The following is a 21,569-nucleotide window of genomic DNA, read 5'->3' as shown; positions in this document are numbered from 1 at the left end:
ATAATTACCTAGCCGTGTGGCCTTGGGCAAGTCACTTAACCCCATTGCTTTGCAAAAAAAAAAAGAAAAGAAAACCTAAAAAAAACCTGAACATATTCTAAATATTTAGAACCCATGGTCAAAAAGGGATTTTAGGGTAATGGGAGGTTCCAAGAGTGGGAAGTAGAAATAATAGTGGGGGTGTCAGATCCTCTGAGATAGGATGCTTTGTCTGACTTGACCTGAAATAGATGATGGTGTACCAGGCTTTTCTTTTTCTCCTCTTTCCATATGAAGTCTTTTGAGGTCTTCATTACCTCTCACCTAGATTATTTCGAGAGTCTTCTAATTCTGGCGTTTCTCTCCATTCCAAAGCATCCTCCCCACAACTGTCATATTTATTTTTCAGTGGACAATTCATAACATTGTAAAGTCCAATGGCTTCCTGTTACCCCAAGATCAAATATAAACTTCTATTTTAGGAACTTGGGTGGGGTATGTGTACCTGTTGTTGTTATGGCTTGGTCAATTCTTTTACTTCCATTCATTTGGACTTAGTAAGACAGACACTCCCTTTTTCTGCCATCTCTCAGAATTTCTGCTTCCCTTCCAGATTCACCTCATTTCAACTTCTGTATAAGGCCTTTCTTGATGTGCTCAGACAATCATCCCTTCCTCTCCTCACATTTAAAAATGCTTTACTGTTGAATTTTGGCTTTATATGAGCCATTCCCTTTCTGCAAATAGGATTCTAGGCAGTTAGTGGAGCAGCTAGTGCATAGAGTGCCCAACCTAGAATCAAGAAGACCCATTTTCATGGGTCCAAATATCATTTCAGATACTTATGACCTATGTGACGCTGAACAAGTCACTTAATCCTGTTTGCCTCAGTTTCCCCATCTGTCAAATAAGCTGGAGAAAGAAATAACAAACCACTCCAGTATCTTTGCCAAGAAAATCTCAAAATGGAGTCATGAAAGTCAGACATGATTGAAATAACTAAACAAGATGGCAAATGATTGAAGTCAGCAAGTTCTGAGTTCAAATATGACCTCAGATACTTACTGGCTGAATGGTAAATCACTTAGCCTCTGTTTCTTCAAGTATAAGATAGGGATAATAATAATACTTATCTCCCATTGTTATAGTGAGGATCAAATGAGATAATATTCTTTCTGTAATGCCTATTACATAGTAGGTTTATAAATTCTTGTTCCTTTCCCCATTTCATGAGACCAAAATGTTTTAGCAAAAATTCCCAAAATGTGACCCCCATTCATAATGTCAACTACATTGTCTTGATAAGACCCCCACATCCCTTCTAGAAGGAAGAAGATACTTTTCACCATTTCTTATGGGACCTTCACTGATTTCTTAGTTACTCAAATTTTTTTCATTGCTAGTAGCAACCTTCCAATTTATATTGTGTTCATCACTGAATGAGGTTTGAGAATTTTTGCAAAGTAAGCATCAATTCTTTTCTAATTCAGGGAACAGACTAGGCAAGCAAGAATAAACAGGTAAAACCAGGAGTCAGCTAAAGTCAAGAATATAGATGCCTGGGGAAAGGACTCCCCTTTTGAAGAAGTATTACAAAAAGCTGAAAAAAATACAAAAAATTAGACTCAGACTCACATCTTCTATCTTTTATCACAATAAGCTGAAGATGGATTTCTGTGCAAGGATTACCAGTTATTTGCCATGAAAATAAAACTCTGAAGAGAATAGGAGAAGGTTTGCCCAGAACTGTGATTCATGGTGAATTTTGCAGGATGATTGAGGATAGAGGTTTAAAGAAATTGATTCAATGTTTTTCAAAGTGTACTAAGTCATAATGATGTGATTTCGGAAGGGGGACAAGGACACAGACAAAAATGAAGGTTCAAAGGGGAGCAAGGGTAAGTGGGACAGCTTTGGAGCCAACATATCGAACAATTATATGCAGTTAAAAAATAAATAAAAGATGCAACATGCAATGGAGTTCCACCATGTTGTGTATGGAAGTGTTCTATTTGCTGATGTTTCTAAAGTTCAAACTAACAAAACATGAAACATTTTTTATTTAATGTAAAAATGAATTATACAAGAAAAGTCACAACTCTCCACACCCTTTGGTTAGCCAATTCTACTACTAGATTTATAGCCCCCCCCCCCAAATCAGTGACAGATGGAAAGGTCCACTAAATATTAATATATTCACAGCAGCACTTTTCATGGTAGCAAAGAACTGCAAATAAAGAGGATACTAATAATTGGAGAATGAGAGAAGTATGTAATGTCCTGAAATATTATTAGGCAATAAGAAATGATCGACATAAGGCATTCACAGAAAAATTCATTGCATTTCTATGGCTTTACCTACAATATGAATTTTCCAGTCTCCTAGAAGGTCTGTTCTTCAGCTAAAGACCTTCCTTCCCACATCAGATTCATTCCAATAGAACACCTTTCATAACCAGTAAGGTAGGAATTGCCGATGAAGTCCTTCCTTCATCCATTACATTTATAGGGCTTCTCTCCAGTATGAATTCTCTGATGGGCAACAAAGTGAAAATTCTGTCTGAAAGCCTTTCCTCGTTGAGTACATTTAGAAGTTTTCTCTCCAGTATGAACCTTCTGGTGTAAAATAAGGGATGATTTCAGAATAAAAGCCTTCCCGCATTCATCACATTTATAAGGCTTCTCTCCAGTGTGAATCCTCTGATGTACCCTAAGATTTGAGCTTCGGCTAAATGCCTTCCCACAGTCATTACATTTATAGGGCCTCTCCCCTGCATGGATACTTTGATGTGTAAGAAGGGATGTACTCTGGCTGAAGGATTTCTCACATTCATTACATTTATAAGGCTTCCCTCTGGTATGAATATTTTGATGTCTAAGAAGGTCTCTACTCTGGCTGAAGGCCTTCTCACATTCATTACATTTATAGGGTTTCTCTCCAGTGTGAATGTTCTGATGTCTAAGAAGGTCTCTACTCTGGCTAAAAGCCTTTCCACATTCATTGCACTTATAGGGCTTTTCCCCAGTATGAATCCTCTGATGTACAGCAAGGTTAGAGTGGTTTCTGAAAGCCTTTCCACATTGACTGCATTCATAAGGTTTTTCTCCAGAATGAATTCTCTGATGTGCAATTAGGGATGAGCTATAGCTGAAGGCCTTTCCACATTCATTACATTTATAGGGCTTTTCTCCAGTATGAATCCTCTGATGTCTATGAAGGTCTCTACTCTGACTAAAAGCTTTTCCACATTCATTGCATTTATAAGCCTTTTCTACACTGTGAATTTTCTGATGTTGACTAAGATCTGTGTTCCGAACAAAGGTCTTCCCACATTGATTACATTCATAAGATTTCTTTCCCACAGGAACTCTTTGATGTAGACTAAGAGATGAGTTATGGGTGAAAGTTGTACCATGTTCAATATATTTATAAGGCATTTCTCCAGGATTATTTTTCTGATGACTAATAAGATCTGGGCTCAAGCTCAAGGATGTCTCAGAATGATCGTCTTGAAAATCACCATGATGCTGAATAAGATCTATCTTTCCATTAAAACACTCCCCATATTCATTATATTTGAAATATCCATTCCCTGAGGTGATTTCCTTACATTCAAACAGGTCTGAATAGTGCCGGGAATTCCTTCTACTTGCAGTGTGTTCATGCTGAACCTTTGAGCCCTGATTAGAATGTCTCTCCAATTTATTATGTTCGTCACCTTTCCTTTCACTGGGAGTCTTTCTGAGGATCATTTTTAGCTGTTTTGAATGGCTCTCCCAGGTGCCTTGCTTTTTCCCTAACTTGAGATTGGGATCCCATATTTCCCTTAATTTTAAATCACAGGAAATGCTCAGTTTTTGTGTAGTTTCCTTGGTTTTAGTCTTGATCTCTTCATCTAGAGGAAGCAAAAAGAGAAAAAATATATTGCCTTATTTCTACTAGCAGAAAAAAACTAGTTTATAGTTAGTGTCACTTCAATCACCTCTTTTCTCCTCATAGCTTCCTGCCTGCCAACATGATTTGAATAAGACAAGAGTAACTAATTCTATTACTTTCCAAGAAGTGGAAGACTATGAAATTATATCTTCTGCTTTGCCAATGCCTCCCAAGGTCTCCCAAACCTCTGCCCTTCCCTGATGCCCTCCAGATTACCTGAAACTTCTATCCAACCTACTGGTAATATAGTCAGATCCAGAATACTGCCATTCACCTGAATTTAGGGCATTTGGGCTTTCTAATTGCTCTGAAACTGAACATTTTTCTAAATGTTATTATCTCCAATTACAGTATTAGCTTCTTGAGAGTAAGGACTATCTGACTTTTTTTCTAAATGGATCTCCAACACAATGCTGAGCAGTTGGTAAGTTGTTAATGAATGAGTTTATTCATTCAGTTGCTCAAGAAGAAGAAATGGAAATGGAAGACTCCAGAATAACAAAATACTTTTAGCTCCCATTTGTAGAAGTATTTTCTTTACCAAGAGCTTCCTCTGGTTTCACACTAGATCTTCCCAACAATTGGATCACATGGATAAACCAGGTATTCTTTAGACTTTTATACTTTGGGCTCAATGAGAGGACTAAAGCCATATTACTTATAAGGGTGGTGCTCAAAGTCCAATTCTATAATGGTGGGTCCAGAGCTCTTTCTACAGCCCTGAACACTTGGATATGATCCTTTTTTTCCAAAAGGACTACTAATTATAATTTCTATTTTGTTTCAATCCATGGGTGTTTTATATTTCTGCTTTTCTGTTCTTACTTGGATGCTTTTTAGGCCCCAGCACATTGTTGGTTTCTATAAAGATGCTATCCCAAACTGAAAAATGGGCATCTCCAATTCTGAAAAAAAAAGTCAAAATTTCAACTATGTTGATTCTACAATGTAACCTTTTTATGCTGCATTAATTTTATAATTGCATGTACATCTGCCTAAAGACATTCTGTACCCTTGCATTAAACTCAGGATTTAGTTTTCTGTCTGAGTTAGTTCAAAGATATTAAAATTTGTTATCTACCAAGCCTTCAGCTCCTGGACACTGATTTGTTATCTTTAAGCCCCACAAGTTAATATGGTACCATATCCAAAAGAGATGTCATCTCTCCTTGCCAGTCCTTATGAAATTAAGAGAAATGTTATCCCTTCTAAGGAGACAGCAGGTCTGGTAGTTTTGATTCCATAACAAAGATTACAAAATGTAGATGAATCCCATAAAAAAAATTAGCATTCCTTAATTGTTAAAGAGGGGAGTGAATAGCCTCGTTTGAATGTACAGCAAAGAGAAATGTTCCACAACTACCAATACACCTTCTTTGGTAGAGATCCATAAAGAGGGTCCCTTTCTCACTAGAGTCACTGACTTTACTGAGGTGGCCAATCTGACCGAGTTTGTTAACAAATATACCCTAAACTGTTAATAAATGGATCTTGCTCAGAGTTTATGTCTTAATCTATCTTTATTAAATTATTTGAGACATCCTCCTCAAATAATTGCTAGTGATCCTTGCAACAATCAGCTAGGACACAACCGCTGGAGAGATGCAGATTGCAAACTGCTTTTAAAGGGGCTGTTTCCTCAGAAGCATCCACCACTAAAGACACACAAAGGAATGATCTCAACATCAAGATCCTCTGTATTGCTATATAGTTCCATATCAGAAATGGATAAGATTTTATTAGCATAAATGACATTGAAGTATATGCATTGCTTCTGCATAAGGACCGTGAGACCTTTCTGTTGGACTTTAAGCAACAAACTCTGCATTTTGTTTCCTCAATAGAAAATGAGCATCTTGAAAGCAAGGTTTACCTTGTTTTTGAAGTTGTAATTCCAATCCTTAGCAGTATGTCTTTTACAGAATGGTTGCGTAACAAATGCTCTTTTATTTATTCATTCAATACTTTACCATTTATCCTGCAGTGGCTATGCTCTTACCTCAGTATGGGGGTTATCTGCCCTACATTAAGGAGAGCCACCCAAACCTGCCAATCTGCTAGTTTTCTGATCTGAATATAGCAATATCTTCATAAAATGCAGGGCCCACAAATGGACAATGCAGTGAGATTCCAACAGATTCTAGGACAATGGGCTCATCAGATCCCTCATTAGGGACACCACGTTTCTATCCCTGTAGCCTAAAAAAGCCACTAGCTTTTTTGCATGAATTATGATCTAGAGACATCTCCCCAGACTGTGTAACTATGCAAGTGATTTGTTGAACACATGTACTTAAAGGAAATTCCATTTTATCAGATTTGTTGCCCTGTTTATTGACCTTTTATAAGCTTGTTTGTTTGTTTGTTTTTGCAAAGCAGTGGGGTTAAGTGAATTGCCCAAGGCCACTCAGCTAGGTAATTATTAAGTGTCTGAGGTCCTATTTGAACACAGGTCATCCTATCTCCAGGGCTGGTGCTCTAGCCACTGTGCCACCTAGCTGCTCCTCTTCTATATGCTTTTGAAGCATTTTCTAAGATTGCCTTTAATATGACCCATTCATAGAAGGCATTAAAGTTTGTCTTTAATCCTATATCTTTGATAAAAAATTTCTTTCTCAGCTTCAAATTGGGATGACTGTGGCTGCCCACTTCAAGGTCTGTGTCTGTCCAGTTATATATCTGAAGACATATCTATCTGTCTACTTCTGGGCTATCTCTAATTGTAGCTACAAGTTTGTCTACAATTGTGTAAACAATTAAAGGAAAGACCATCCTGAGAAGGCAGGAAACTAATCTGCTTAGCTCTTTTTTTATTTTATTTTTTATTTTAAGGCAATGGGGTTAAGAATGTCTTGCCCAAGATCACAGAGCTAGGCAATGATTAAGTGTCTGAGGTTAGATTTGAACTCAGGTCCTCCTGACTCCAGGGCCAGTACTCTATCATCCATTGCTCCACCTAACTGCCCCCCGCTTAACTCTTGAAGAGACTAAATTCTTATAGTTAAGACTTTTGGAAAGGGAAAAATCCCAATGTTTTAGACATCTATATCAAATCTAATAACAACATAAAATATCAAGTCAGAATAGGAGACAGTAGTCCTGTTGCTAATTGGATCCTTGTCAGTTCTGACATGGGACAAATCTTATGGATGAGTTAGAAAATCATAATGTAATCAATGATGCCTTTATGCACTAAGGTGCAACCTGATTGGTTGACTGCCAGAATTTTATGACTATGAGATTTCTTTTTTTTTAGTTGTTGGGTTTTTTTTTTGCAAGGCAATGGGATTAAGTGGCTTGCCCAAGGCCACACAGCTAGGTAATTATTAAGTGTCTGAGACCGGATTTGAACCCAGGTACTCCTGACTCCAAGGTCGGTGCTTTATCCACTGCACCACCTAGCTACCCCCAAATGAGATTGCTATAAATATTCCCCCCCATTAAGTTTTTGGTTGATATCTTTAATGATTTCATTAACCTATAGTTTCTAGGTAAGATCCTGGAGAAGAAAATTTCACTGATAACCTTTTTGTTATTTCATTTTCAGCCTAAAAGAATTAAGTTTAACAAAGGCATACTTTATTCCACAGCTAAGGTGACTCAAAAATCCTGAAGACCAGGGGACACTTCCTATATTATGTGCCTTTCTCCGGGCTTAAAAAATTGCTTTAACCTATTAGGAAGTGAAATGCTGTTGACTCAATGACCAGTGAAGAGAAATGACTCAGAAGAATGACTTCTGGGACAAAGGAGACTCCCACATAAAGGGGAGGGAAAGTTTTGTGTCCTACAGAGAACTAAACTTTTTTCTAAGAATGCAAAGATCTCACAAAAGAAACAAGGAAAATAATAACTCATGTTGATGAAAAGTGTTTATGAAAATGTTTAAAGTAGAAAGCCTCAGTCCTTCTCAAATGATCTTGCGGGATTTGAGGGGTGTGCCCTGCCCTATATTTCCAAGTATACTCAATATTTCCAGATGAAGACTTCCTGAGACAGGGCCCCAGAAATTACTGGTTTTGTTAACTCACCTAGACCAACAATCTTTGTATTTACTTGCTTCAGCATCCATGGTGTTTCTGCTTGGTCCACCTGAGAGATTAGATCAGCTTTGGGAACTGGAAGCCCTGCTCATGGTAAATAAGGAAAGCCTGAATACAGAGAACCTCAGAATGTAATAATGCTCTTCAGGGAAAGGGGACATTTGGGGAAGGGCTGGAGAGTGCAGTCAAGAACTCCTTAAGTATGCAGATGGGAGCTACAGGAGAGGAGGGGGAAAAGTTCATTAAATCCATTTGAAATCAGAAAAATGGGTCTTTGCCCAGGCCCCTTCTAAAAAGCACAAGAAATTTTCATGATTTCTAACTTCTGCAAATTCCACCTAAATGGAATTTAATGGAAGTGTTTAGAAAGAATTAGGTCACTGTTTCTCTACTAGACCCCTTGAGGGTAGGATAAGGAACAGAAGATGACAAACATATTAAAAACATATTAAAAGTTTTTTAATTTTGATATTAAAACATCAAAATATTAAAAACATATTAAAAAGCATATCCTAAAGATGAGGCCTCCAAAAAGGAAGGGGGCTGCCTCAGGAATTAGGAAAGAACTACCCTTCATAGGAGGACTTCAAGCAAAAATTGTTTGATCATCAATTAGAAAGGAGGCAGAGGAAATGTAGGGAATTAGAGACTTGATCTCAAATCACTTCGAAGTCTGAGATTCTTCAATTCTGATTTCATCTCTGACCTGAAACTACCTAGAAACATTATAAGACGATCTGAAAAGCAATAAATCAAACTCCTGGCTATTAGACAAAACAAGACTTTTCTATAAGAACGGGGAGCATTGGGGACCCTGACTCTTGGATAGAAAGAACTGAAGATCTTCTGGTTTATAAAATTGGATAAATTCTTGATATACCATGCAAAAAGGTAGCAGGGTATAGAGAGAGAGAAGGTATTCTCTACCATGCCAGATTCCAAATGTCTATACATGTAGGGGCAAAGGATGAACTGTTCTTACCCAAGGAGAGTAGGGTTTGGGAGATCTCCAGCATGACATCCTTGTACAGTTCCTTCTGAGAAGGGTCAAGAAGGCACCACTCCTCCTGGCTGAAGTCCACAGCCACATCTTTGAATGTCACAGATTTCTAAAATAACAAAGGCCATAGGAATTAGATCTGAAATGACTTTAGAGATCATTTAGTTCAAAACTCAAATTTACAGAGGAAGAAACCAAGGTTCAAAGAAGGCAGTAGACCTGTCCAAAGTCAACAGCTGAAACCATTCTTTTAAGAGTTAAATGGAATGTTGAGAAGAGCAGTTTGTGCCAGCATTTGGAAGACAGCTGCAAAAATTTCATTTATTTGTGATTTTTCAAGGTTTTGTAAGGATCTGCAGAGGAGATGGGAAAAGATGATATGGACCTCCTTCCTAATCAAAATTTCACTAAGTGGTACTTTATAATGAAACTTTGTAAAACAAATTCTATGAACAGTTTGTGAGAATCTGGGAAGAAAAACATTCTGCAAAAAATCTATTTCTTGTGGTTAATGAAGAGAGAACAAACAAAAAAAAAGCAACATATTTTGCTTCAAAAGAAAGAGATCTGACTCTTCTCTATAGGAGAAATTTAAAAAGAATTCTTTTTTTTTAAAAAAATGAATTTTATAGGTATCTTTTGTTTTATATTGCCTTGATTTCCCCCAGTGTCACTACCTATCCCACCTTCCAGAAAGTCATCTTTTTTTTAAAAAGTTTTTTTAAGAGATATAATTTTAATTGTTTGAGAGTGGTTATTCTTTCCACTGCAGTTGTTATGTATGATGTTTTCTTGAATTTGCTTACTTCGCTTTGCATCAGTTACACAAGTTCTTCCATGCTTCTCCATATATATATCATATTCACTGTTTCTTATAGCATAATGACATTCCATTATATTCATGCCCTATAATTTCCTTAGTCATTCCCTAGTCAACAAGCATCTGCTTTATTTCTGCTACTTGCTACCACTAAATTTCCAACTAAAACAGTTGGTTATGTATGAGCCTTGCTTTTTGAACCTGACCCCCTTCAGATATATGTCTAGCAATGGAAGCTCTGGCTCAGAGTTGAGCATTTTAGCCACTTTATTTGCATAATTCCACAATGCTTTAATGGAATGGCTATACACAGTCACAACCCTACCAATAATTAATTCCTGTACTTGTCTTTCCAAATGCCTCCAATGCTGACTAGTTCCATTTTTGGTTCTTGTATTTCTCATCCTAATATTAATTCAGAACATTCTTTCAAATGGTTGTTAACTGTTGGCAATTCTCCTTTTGGTGGGGAAGGTGGAACCAAGATGGTGGAGTAACGGCAGGAACTCTCGCAAACTCTTCCCCAAACCACTCAAATACCTCTAAATAATGACTCTAACCAAATTCTAAAATGACAGAACACAGAAAAAGACTGAGTGGAACAATTTTCCAGGTTAAGACAACTTGGAAGATCTGCAGGGTCTGTTACATTGGGGTTAGAAAGGATCCCCAGCATAGCCCAGGTTGCACCAGAGTGAACCAGCTCCAGCCATCCAGGAACTGATCACAGGGCACCTGAGTCCATGGCAATGGTGGCAATTTCCAGACCTCTCAATCCAGGGATTGCCAAGGACAATTGGGCAGGTCAGCAGGAAAACTTTGCTACACCAGAGTTAGAGCAAAGCAGAGTCCAGTGCAGGCTTCAGCGCAGCCCTGGGCCCCAGGGACCAGAAGCAGGATTGTGGGGAGCCACTGGGCAGTTGTTTTCAGAGTGCTTAGCCCACAGATGGTAAGGGGATCAGGGGAGATTACAAGAGTCTCTGTTCTCCTTGAGGCAGGATGCTGTTACTTGTCCTATATTCAGATCCAGGTCACTGTCTGGGACCCCAGTGCCAGGAAAAGGAGCAAAAGCACACAGAGCTCATGACCAGCAACAGAGTAGGGAGCTTCTTCATGGTTCCAGGAGTACTTTCATCCCACAGCCCTGAGCACAGACCAGGAGAGTAATCAAAGACATTCAAAAGATCTTAGAAGAACGGAGAAATTGCAAGTTCCTGGGAGAGCTCCCTGAAAACAGCTACAAAAATCCTTAAAAGTTTAGGACAGGGGCAGCTAGGTGGTGCAGTGAATAGAGCACCAGCCTTGGAGTCAGGAGTACCTGGGTTCAAATACGACCTCAGACACTTAATAATTACCTAGCCATGTGGCCTTGGGCAAGCCACTTAACCTCACTGCCTTGAAAAATATAAAAAAAAAATCCATCTGGAAGCAGAGCTCCACCTTAACAAAGAGTTCAAATAAAGGAATAAGTTGGGGAAATAAGCAAACAATAGGAAAAAAATCAGACTATTGACAATACTTTGGTCCTATGGAGGATCAAAATACACACTTAGAAGATGATAACAAATTCAAAGCTTCTGCATCCAAAGCCTCCGAGAAAAATATAAATTGGTCTCAGACTATGGAAGAGCTCAAAAAGATTTTGAAAATCAAGTAAGGGAGGTAGAGGAAAAATTGAGAAGAGAAAAGAGGAGAAATTGGAAAGCAATGCAGGAAAATCATGAAAATCAAGTCAGCAGGGTCAGCTAGGTGGTGTGGTGGATAAAGCACCGGCCTTGGAGTCAGGAGTACCTGGGTTCAAATCCAGTCTCAGGCACTTAATAATTACCTAGCTGTGTGGCTTTGGGCAAGCCACTTAACCCCATTTGCCTTGCAAAAAAAAAAAACAAAACCCTAAAAAAAAAAAAGAAATTATCCAGGAAAAACGTCTTGATATCCTAGAAGCAGAGAGTAAAATAGAAATTAAAAGACTCTACTGATCACCTCCTGAAAGAAATCCCAAAATGAAAACTTCCAGGAATATTATAGCCAAATTTCAGAACTCCCAAGTCAAGAAGAAAATATTTCAAGAATCAGAAATAAAAATTTAAATATGGTAGAGCTACAGTCAGGATAATACAAGATTTAGCAGCTTGTACATTAAGGGATTATAGGGCTTGGAATTATGATATTCCATAAGGCAAAAGAGTTTGGATTATAACCAAGAATCAATTACTTGGCCTTTCCCTTTCAGAGAAAAAGAGCAAAATTCAATGAAACAGGGTACTTTTAAACTTTCTTGATGAAATGACCAGAGATGAACAGAAAATTTGATCTTCAAATCAAGATTTAAGTGAAGCATAAAAAAGGTAAACAGGAAAGGCAAATCATAAGGGACTTAATGATGCTAAACTGCTTAAATTCATGGAAAGAGAAACTGATAACTCCTATGAATGTTCTCAATTATTAGGGCACTTAGAAGGAGTATATATAGACAAGGCACAGGAGGGAGTTGAATTTGAAGGTATAATATATTAAAAAGATAGATTTAATGGGGGGGAAGGAATGTACTAGAGAAAAGGGAAAGGAGAGGTAGAATAGGGTAACTTATTTTACATCAAAGAGGCAAGATAAAACTTTTGTAGTGGAGTGAAAGAGGTGAAAGGTTGGGGGGGGGGGAGTGAGTGAATCTTATTCTCATTGGAATTGGTTCAGAGGAGGAGTAACATACACACTCAATTGAGTATAGAAAGCTATGTTACCCTAGAGGAAAATAGGAGAGGAAAGGGATAGGAGAAAGATGTGGGGGGGAGCAGTATAGGTGATATAAGTATTGTTGGAGGGGCAGACAGATACAATGCACTTTCAAGGAGGTGAAAGGAGACAGATAATAGAATAAATGGGGATGGGAGAACAGAGTGGAAGAAAATATAGCTAGCAATGGCCACTATGGGAATAAAATGTTGAGACAAGTTTCTCTGATAAAGACCTCATTTCTCAAACATAGAGAACTGAGTCAAATTTATAAAAAAAAAATCTCCAAGTGGTAAATGATCAAGAGATATGAACAGTTTTCAGATGAGATTATAAATGCTATCTATGTAAATATATATTTTAAAAGTCCTACTTCACTACTGATGGAAGAAATGTGGGTTAGAACAATTCTGAGGTACTACCTTATACCATTTGGAGTGACTAATAGGACAGAAGGAGAAAATAAAAAATGTTGGAAGGGATGTAGGGAAATTGAGACGTCGATGCACTGTTGGAGGAGTTGTGAGATGATTCAGCAATTCTGTATAGCAATTTGGAACTATGCCCAAAGGACTATAAAACCATGCCTACCCTTCAACCTAGCAGTGCCACTGCTAGGGCTATATTCCAGAAGAGATGAAATATGGAAAGAGAAGAATCTATATATATAGGGAAATTTATAGCAGTTCTCTCCTGGTGGGAGCTGGAGATTGAGGGAATGCTCAGCAACTAGGAATGGCTGGACAAACTGTGGTATGTGATTGAGATGAAATGCTATTCTATTGTAGGAAATGATGAACTGGATGCTTACTTACACAAGCAGATGCAATGGGAAATGTACCTTATATGAAGTAACAACAGGATTGCAGAATGATCAGCTGTGAATGACCCAAGAGAACTCGAAGGATTTATGATAAAGAATGCTATCCATTCCAGGCAGAGGACAGTGTCTGAATATAGATTGAAGCCCGCTTTTTTTTCCACTCTATTTTTCTTATGATTTCTCTTTTTGTGGGGAGAGGGGGTTATATTTACTTTTATAAATGACTATTGTATTAAAGATTTTCATGACTACACAATCATAACCTACAATGAGGAACAGTAGAGTGGGAGGAAGAGAGAGAATTTGGAACTCAAGGTTTGGGAAGTAAATGTTGAAACAACTTGTTTTTGCATGTAGCTTGGGGAAAAAATAAAAAAATTTAAAAAAAATTTGTTCATATGCTTCAATCAAAAATATATTGAAATATGGCTTTTGCCCTTCAACATTGCTATTAGTTTTCAATATCTCTTGGAATCCAATTTTCATCTGAGAAGTTCCATATAAAGATTTCAGCCTCCTTCTCATCTGAGATATTTAGTTTTTGTAAAAGATCTTTTGTCATTGTCTCTCATTTTTCTAGTTTCTAATTTATCTTCTATCCCTAGCTGTGAAAAGTATATGGTCTAATCTTTAATATTCAGATCATGTGTGTCTATTTTCAATCTATCACATAAGACGCTGTTGACTTTTGGTTTGATGCACAATTACAAAATGTCACAAAGTGATTTCCAAAGTACAAGATGGTTAAATATTTGAAGATCAACTTAAATTGCTGGAGAAGTATTAAGTACTAGTGGTTAGGCTGAGCCAATATAACAAAAATGACTAATAGAGCTAATACTGTACCAAACTTTCAAATACATGCTTACAGAGCTAAATAAAAATAACTGTAAACTTCATTTGGAGAAAAAAGGCAGGAATGAAAAGGGAATAGAACTGCTTGCCTCAAACTATATGATGGATCAGTAGTCATTAAAATCACTTGGTATTGGTTTAAAAAAAGTAAAGTGGATCAATAAAATAGATGAGGCCAGAGATTCAAACAGAGCTGTTTCTTTCAAGAATTGCCATACCTAGGGCTGCTAGGTGGCGCAGTGGATAGAGCACTGACCCTGGAGTCAGGAGGACCTAGTTCAAATCTGACCTCAGACACTTAATAATTACCTAGCTTTGAGCAAGCCACTTAACCCCATTTGCCTTGCAAAAAAAAAAAATTGCCATACTTCCTGTATTTTAAGTTCATAATCTCAACATTGTCCTGGACTCCTTAATTTCTAGGACTCATATATCCAATCAAAACATCCTAAATTTTGGTATTTCTACCCTCCTAACATCTCTTGCTCCCAAGCCGCTCTCTTTTTTCACCTTAGTTCAGCTCTATGAATCTCCCACCTGGATTACAGCTTCTTAACTGTTCATCCCCATTCAAGTTTTTCAACACACAGATACCAAAGTGATTTCATTAAAAATGGAACTGACCATGAGATTAGAATATGCAAACATCTCTAGTGACTTCCTATTGCCTCTAGGACAAAATGAAAACTCCTGTGTTGTTGTTCAGTCATTTTTCAGTCATATCCAATTCTTTGTGATTCTGATTTGAGATTTTCTTGGTAAAGACTGGAGTGGTTTTCCATTTCCTTTTTCAGCTCACTTTATAGATGAGGAAACTGAGGCAATTTGAACCCAGGAATTTGAGTTTTCCTAACTTCAGACCTGGTATTCCATCCATTGTATCACCTAGCTGCCCTTTACTTAAAAGAATCTTTACTTTGTTTTAAAGGAAACTCCTTTATTTAGCTGTTAAAGACCTTCCCAATCTGGGCCCAGTCTCATTAGACATTACTCCTAACTTTCACTCTTTAAGAGAGCACACTTAACCTCTTTATTCCTCACAGAATTCCCCATATCAAGGCCCTTGTTCCCATCAGCCTCTGTGCCTGCCATGTACCTCCTTGAATTCAACTCAGAAAGTTCCCGTCTTCCTTCAGAAGGCAGCTCAGACTTTGGCCTGAAGCTATCCCTGATCCTCACCACCTCCAACCAGACCTATTTTCCCTCCATTGTACTGACCTGAAAGCAGGAGGACCTGTTCAGATCTGACATCAGGAATTTACTAGCTGTGTGACCTTGGGCAGGTCATTTCATTCTGACTGCCTCACATTCATGGCCAACTCCAATCTTCCTCCATATCTGGCCACTGGACCCAGATGGTTCCAGAGGACAAAGTGAGACGGGTGACTTAGCACAACCTCTCCTCACTCAAATCCAAATCACTTGTGTCACGGTATCACCTTCCTGGTATCAGGGTCTTCTTTGAGAGCACAGGACAAACAAGAATATCTTATATTTAACCACTTTGTTTATAATTAGATGTACATGGATATGGATAGAGACTTTGTATACGTCTGGATTTCATAAACTATATATTTTAAGTGTCTTGTAGACTCTCTTGTTAGAATGTAATCTTATACCAAGTAGGAATTGTGTCATAGTTGTTCATTTACCCTAGTACAATTTGTGACACAGAGAGATTCTACAATTTTTAGCACCAAATTAACCATTTACTTTATCATTGTCTTGATTGACTTTGGAAAAATTCTTGGTCAGGTCTAAGAAAATTAATTTATTTGCCAGCATTTTAATTTAATTTTTAAAGTTATAATGTCTATTATGATTCAGGCATCTGTTGCTTCTATAATTTCATGTTTTTCTATCTTTTTCTCCTCTGTAACATTCAGAAGATTCTAGTTCCAATATTTTAAAGAGTTCCTGAGAATTTGCAGGAACTTGCTTCTAGGTGGACTATACCCCAGAGACATAGGAGATACCAGATAAAGCAAAAGGGCAGTAAATTGTCTAGCCCCTTCTCTCCTCAAAGGGCAGTTAAGGTGACACAGTGCAAAGAGCACCAGGCCTGGAGTCATAAGTGCAAATCTGGCCTCAGACACCTATTAACTATGTGACCCAGGGCAAGTCATTTCTCCCTAGCTTCCTCAGTTTCTTCATCTGTAACATTAGCTGGAAAAGAAAATGGCAAACCACCCCAGTATCTTTGCTAAGAAAACTCCATATGGAGTCATGAAGTGTCAGACCCAACTGAATAACAAAAAAAAAAAAAAAAAGATGGAAGCAAGGGAAGGAACAGAAGTTGAAAATAAGAACGTGGAATTGTCCTATACATAGAGTATTAAAAATGCTAAAACCTAGAATGTTCTTGAGGCTATTTGTTGACTTAAGGACAATCTAGCAAGGTCTGGTGTCTTTAATTGCTTAAGTAAAAACTCAGGGCCACAGCTGAGAAGGAGCTGTTGGCAACTTGAGGAAAGAAGGACTAGAAAATTTGCTGCCCTGAGCTTTTACCTGAAATCCCTGACTCTAGGGTGATGCCCATATAAAAGCAAGCTCTGCCCTATCCATTCCAGGTTCTGGTCTATTCTTATCCTCTTCTTGTCCTGTGCTATTTTAGCTTTTCAAGCTAATTATATGTGATTCCCTCTTCTAAGTGCTAGTGTCACCAGCATCCTTATCAAATGTCATCCTGTCCCCTCTCTCCCTGTCCTTTGCACAGGCTGTCCCCATGGCTGAAATGCTCTGACTTTCTCCCCCTTCTACTTTGACAGGATTTTCCCCAAGTCTTTAGCATCACCTCCCACCTCCCCAATCACTGTTTGCCTTGGGGAAGGGACAGGAGATAAATTCCCTATGTGTTTCCATGTAAACACATGTAGTCCCTTGGGGTCAGACACAGTTTTACTGTTAAATTTGTATACCCATTGCCTGACACACAATGGGTGTGGACTGAATGTTTATTGATTGAAGTCAAATTTAAGAGGATGAAAATAGAACGGAATACTTGAGTTAAAAAAAAATATTCATTCACAAGGACAAGATAGAAGTATAACCGGGGGCAGCTAGATGGTGCAGTGGATAAAGCACTGGCCCTGGAGTCAGGAGGACCTGAAATCAAAGTCTCAAACATATAATAATTACCTAGCTGTGTGACCTTGGGCAAGTCACTCAATGCCATTGCCTTGCAAAAATAAAGAAAGAAAGAAAGAAAGAAGTATAATTTATGGGGCGGCTAGGTGGATAAAGCACTGGCCTTGGAGTCAGGAGTACCTGGGTTCAAATCCAGTCTCAGACACTTAATAATTATGGCCTTGGGCAAGCTACTTAACCCCATTTGCCTTGCAAAAATCTAAAAAAAAAAAAAACCAAAAGAACAAAAACAAAAGAAGAAGCATAATTTGCTAATAGTTTAACTGATATAGATCTGGCAGTCTGAATGGTCTGTAAGCTCAATATAGGGCAACAGTGTGGTATGGTCATCCAAAAGCTAATGCCTTCTTATGCCTCATGATGAGACCCTCTGTTTGTTGCCAAGGTCTGAAGTGGCCCTTTTGAAGTCTTGTTCTTGGTTCTATCTTTTTAGGCCAGTGGGGAGGGACAGAGCATCCCCAGGAGGGTTAGGAAGATAGCAAAAGGCCATGAGATTGGGTCATTGAGAATTGCTAGAAGGAAGTTTGCAGTTTTTATTTGACAAAAAGATTTCTGTGGAACATGAATGATAGCTGAATTTGAGTATCTCAAGCACAGTCACAGAGAGGAGAGCTTGGACTTGTCCTCCTTGGTAGAGTCATAGAACCAGGAACTTAGAGAGGAGTTGTAAAGACAAAAATTTAGGCTCCAATGAAGAAAAAACTTGATGAAAATAGAATGGATTTCCTCAGGAAGGAGAGGGCTCCCATCCCTGGATATCTGAAGGATAAGTAGGGTATGTGGCAGAGGACATTTTAATTTAGGCCTGGGCTACAGAACTTACTACTGAGGTCCCCATCACCACTGAGATACTGTGATTTGGAAACTCAGTCATCCCTGATAGGTGCTCATAAGTTTGTTCACCAGAAAAGCTCAAAGTAGAGGGGGAAAAGACCCAAATATTCTTAGCAGCTCTTTGGATTACAGAACCAATATTATGTTTTACAATCTTGAATGAGATAATATTTGTAAAGTAATTAGCACAGAGTCTGGTATATAATAGGTCACTCATAAATGCTTCCTTTCCCTTCTGTCTTCACAATAACCCAGGGAGGCAGATGTTAACATTATCCTTATTCTTTTTTTTTTAAGGTTTTTGCAAGGCAAATGGGGTTAAGTGGCTTGCCCAAGGCCACACAACTAGGTAATTATTAAGTGTCTGAGGTCAAATTTGAACTCAGGTGCTCTGGACTCCAGGGTGGGTGCTCCATACACCACACCACCTAGCCACCCCTATCCCTGTTCTACCAATGAAGAAACTGAGGCTGAGGTTAAGTGATCTGTCCAGGTCACTTACTAGTGACTACTGTATGAGTTATTAGTTACTATTGTATTGGATTTATTTAAAAAGACATCATCCATAAAAAATAGTTGAATCTTGTCCCGTTGGAGTTCTCTTTCTATGATACTGTTCATATTTGCCGCTGTTTCTCAAATCTTTAAACAACTGCACTTACCAGGGAGGGAGTTCGCTGGGCTCCAGGGGTCATTCCCTCTGGCTCCATATTCCCCTCAAGGGCCAGGCCTGAATCCTCTGTAGGTTGAACCAAGGATGAAAAAGGATCCATGAAGGCAAAGACTCTTGCCTTTCCTCTCCCAGACTGGAGGTTGGCCATCTCCTCAAACACCTACAGAGTGGGAGGTCCCAAAGAGGAGAAGAGCCCCAGGTCTTGTCCTGGGGGAAAGAATCGAGCCAAAAGAGAGTAGAAATAAGAGTCAGGTTTGGAAGCAAAAAAGCTCTGAACAGGAAACAATTTTGACCTCCTTTCTTGGTCCTCTCCCTCAATTTTTTCCTAAGGAGCCCCAAGAAGCAGGAAGGACTTTGGTGTCCCAGATGGGATAAAAGAAGCCAGAAGATCACTGAATACAGAATCAGATCTTTCTGTCCGCACCCTCTCCCTACTCAATCTCATTTTTTCTCTATGCTTTTTCCCACCCCCAACCCCCAACCCCAGCACCTAGAACATCACAAGCCAAGAACTCTGAATCTTTTGCAAAATGAACTTCTAAGAAAATCTGGTGAGGTCTATGAACTGTGGACCCCCTTTTTTTTTAGGTTTTTTTTTTTTTGCAAGGCAAATGGGGTTAAGTGGCTTGCCCAAGGCCACGCAGCTAGGTAATTATTAAGTGTCTGAGACCGGATTTGAACCCAGGTACTCCTGACTCCAAGGCCGGTGCTTTATCCACTATGCCACCTAGCTGCCCCTGTGGACCCCTTTTAAGAATTATATTCCTAAATGCATAAAATAAAATAAAGGATTACAAAGGGGAAAAGTCATACTTAAATAGTTATCAACAGAGTTTCTTATTCTCCCCAGACTAAGAACTTTTGGTCTAAACATTTCATTTTTTGATCCAAGAAGGAGGGAAGGAGGAATACTAGGGAAGGTTGGTCATGGAGAGAACCCTGGCACTGGCAGTCTTGGAATAACCAGGGTAAAAACTGGGCTGGCAGACAAGATTTTGGAAAGCTCAGTCTATTGAGTTTGGGGCAGGGAGCCCAGGATTAGGAGAGGATCCAAGGTGAAGAAGAGAGCCCCTGAGTACAGGAGAGTGAGGACTATAAAAAAAATGAGGCAGGAAGCTAAATAGAGAATAGTTCTAGGCAGATAGATGACTCAGTAGATAGACGAGTCAGGAGGACCTGAGTTCAAATTTGAGATCCAGGCAAGCATTAATTCCCTGGAGAAGGAAATGGCAAAGGCCTCCAGCATCTTTGCCAAGAAAGCTTCACGGGCATTAGGACTCTGAGTCATAAGGAGGCACAACAACTGAACTGAACAGGTAGGACACTGCCATAGCCCAGGAACAGGGCAAAGACACGGGGAGGCCTTGGAGGGAGATAGGCAGGCAAACCCCAGTGTCCTGAAGGGCTGCGGGCAGGACCCCAAGCTACAAACAGGTCCTTAGGCTGCAGGGAGGCCCCGGGGTGGGAGAGGCAATCAGAATCCAACCAGGCTGGGGCGGGGGCGTGGATGGAGGGCTGCAAGGAGGACATCTGAGTGTAGCTGGACTTGGGGTGGCTGAGGTGAGGGCTGGGGGCAGCAGGTACGGGAGGGGCGGAGGGGGAGTCGGGAGGGAGAGGGACTGTAGAAGAGGGGGGATGTGGAATGTGGCCCTCGGAAGGCAAGAGTCCTAGGGTGGGGGAAGGACGGCGCCTGGGGACGGAAGGGGGGATCCGGGGGGTGGGGGGAGGTAGAGGCTGGCAGCGGGGTGGCTGGAGGAATGGGGGGCAAGAGAGGGATAAAGAGGAGTCCGAAAGAAGGGTACCTGGGGGAATAAGGGGGGCAGAGGGCGGGACGCAGGGGAGGAGCCTGGAGGCGGGGCGCCTTGGGGATGGGGGGCACAAGAGAAGCAAGGAGGGGAGGAGCCTGGAGGCGGGGCGCCCGGAGGAATGGGGGGGCAGAGGGCGGGATGGAGGGGAGGAGGCTGCGGAGGCGGGACCAAAATGGGGGGGTTGGGCAGAAGACTAGAATGGGGGGGCAGGAGGTCGGGTGCCCGGGCGGGCGCGGGGCGGAGGGGCGCCGGCGCCCGGGGCCCGGGGCAGCGGCCAACACACTCACCGGGAGGTCCGAGGGGAGGCGGAGGCAGCAGGAAAGGGCGGCCGAGGCGGGGCGGGGCCTGAGGCGGCCGCGGGGGCCCGGGGCCAGGCCCGGGGGCCCAGAAGGCCCGGAGGCTTCCTGGAGGAGGGGGCCAGGCCGAGCTCGGCCCCGCGGGGCCGCGTGGGAAGGGGCGGGGAGGAGGAGGAGGGGGCCTCCGCGGGCCGCGGCTCTCCGGGCTCGGGCTCTGGGCCCTCCCCGGCCCCGCCGCCCCGCCCCTGAGGCCTCGGGATTGGGCCCGCCACGGAGCGTCCCTCCCTCTGACCTTCAGCAGCTCCATCTTGCTTGGGGCCGGCCTGCCATCCCGGGCCGCCGAGCAGAAGGGCCCCGGGGCGCCCGGGCCGCCGGAAGCCGCGCCCCGGGCCCCGCGCCCCGCGCCCCGCGCCCCGCGCCCCGGAACCCGCGCCCCGGAACCCGCGCCCCGGACCCCGCGCCCCGGGACCCGCACCCCGCGCCCCGCGCCCCGCGCCCCGGGCTAGCCCAGGTTTGTGCCCGGGAGCCGGCCGGGGCAGGGGCTCCCTCCCCAGACCCAGCTGCGACCTTGGAGAGCTCCCTCGGGGCTCCCGAGAGCAGAATTTTCTCTAGGAGAACGGG

General features: G+C 41.0%; 1 protein-coding gene across 3 annotated transcripts; it reads right to left on the bottom strand.

Annotated features, from left to right (window-relative positions):
* Positions 1-98: 98 nt before the first annotated feature.
* Positions 99-21,083, bottom strand: LOC141509833 (uncharacterized). Of its 3 annotated transcripts, XM_074219651.1 has the most exons (5): positions 20,940-21,083; positions 18,834-19,051; positions 8,942-9,068; positions 7,948-8,043; positions 101-3,875 (listed from the first exon to the last, which is right to left on the bottom strand). In XM_074219651.1, exons 2-5 carry the CDS (start codon positions 18,990-18,992, stop codon positions 2,470-2,472), a joined length of 1,788 nt encoding a protein of 595 aa, XP_074075752.1. In that variant the 5' UTR covers positions 18,993-19,051; positions 20,940-21,083; the 3' UTR covers positions 101-2,469. The 3 variants fall into 3 exon arrangements, with proteins under 3 accessions (XP_074075754.1, XP_074075753.1, XP_074075752.1); XM_074219653.1 differs by lacking the exons at positions 18,834-19,051; positions 20,940-21,083 and adding an exon at positions 4,742-4,821 and having other exon boundaries at positions 99-3,875; positions 8,942-9,027; XM_074219652.1 differs by lacking the exon at positions 7,948-8,043 and having other exon boundaries at positions 100-3,875.
* Between the last annotated feature and the right edge of the window lie 486 nt (positions 21,084-21,569).

Source organism: Macrotis lagotis, chromosome 1 (genome assembly GCF_037893015.1).
Source record: "Macrotis lagotis isolate mMagLag1 chromosome 1, bilby.v1.9.chrom.fasta, whole genome shotgun sequence".
Classification (NCBI taxonomy): domain Eukaryota; kingdom Metazoa; phylum Chordata; class Mammalia; order Peramelemorphia; family Peramelidae; genus Macrotis; species Macrotis lagotis.
Note: the sequence above shows the minus strand (reverse complement) of the source record. Positions and strands in the feature narration are given on the sequence as shown.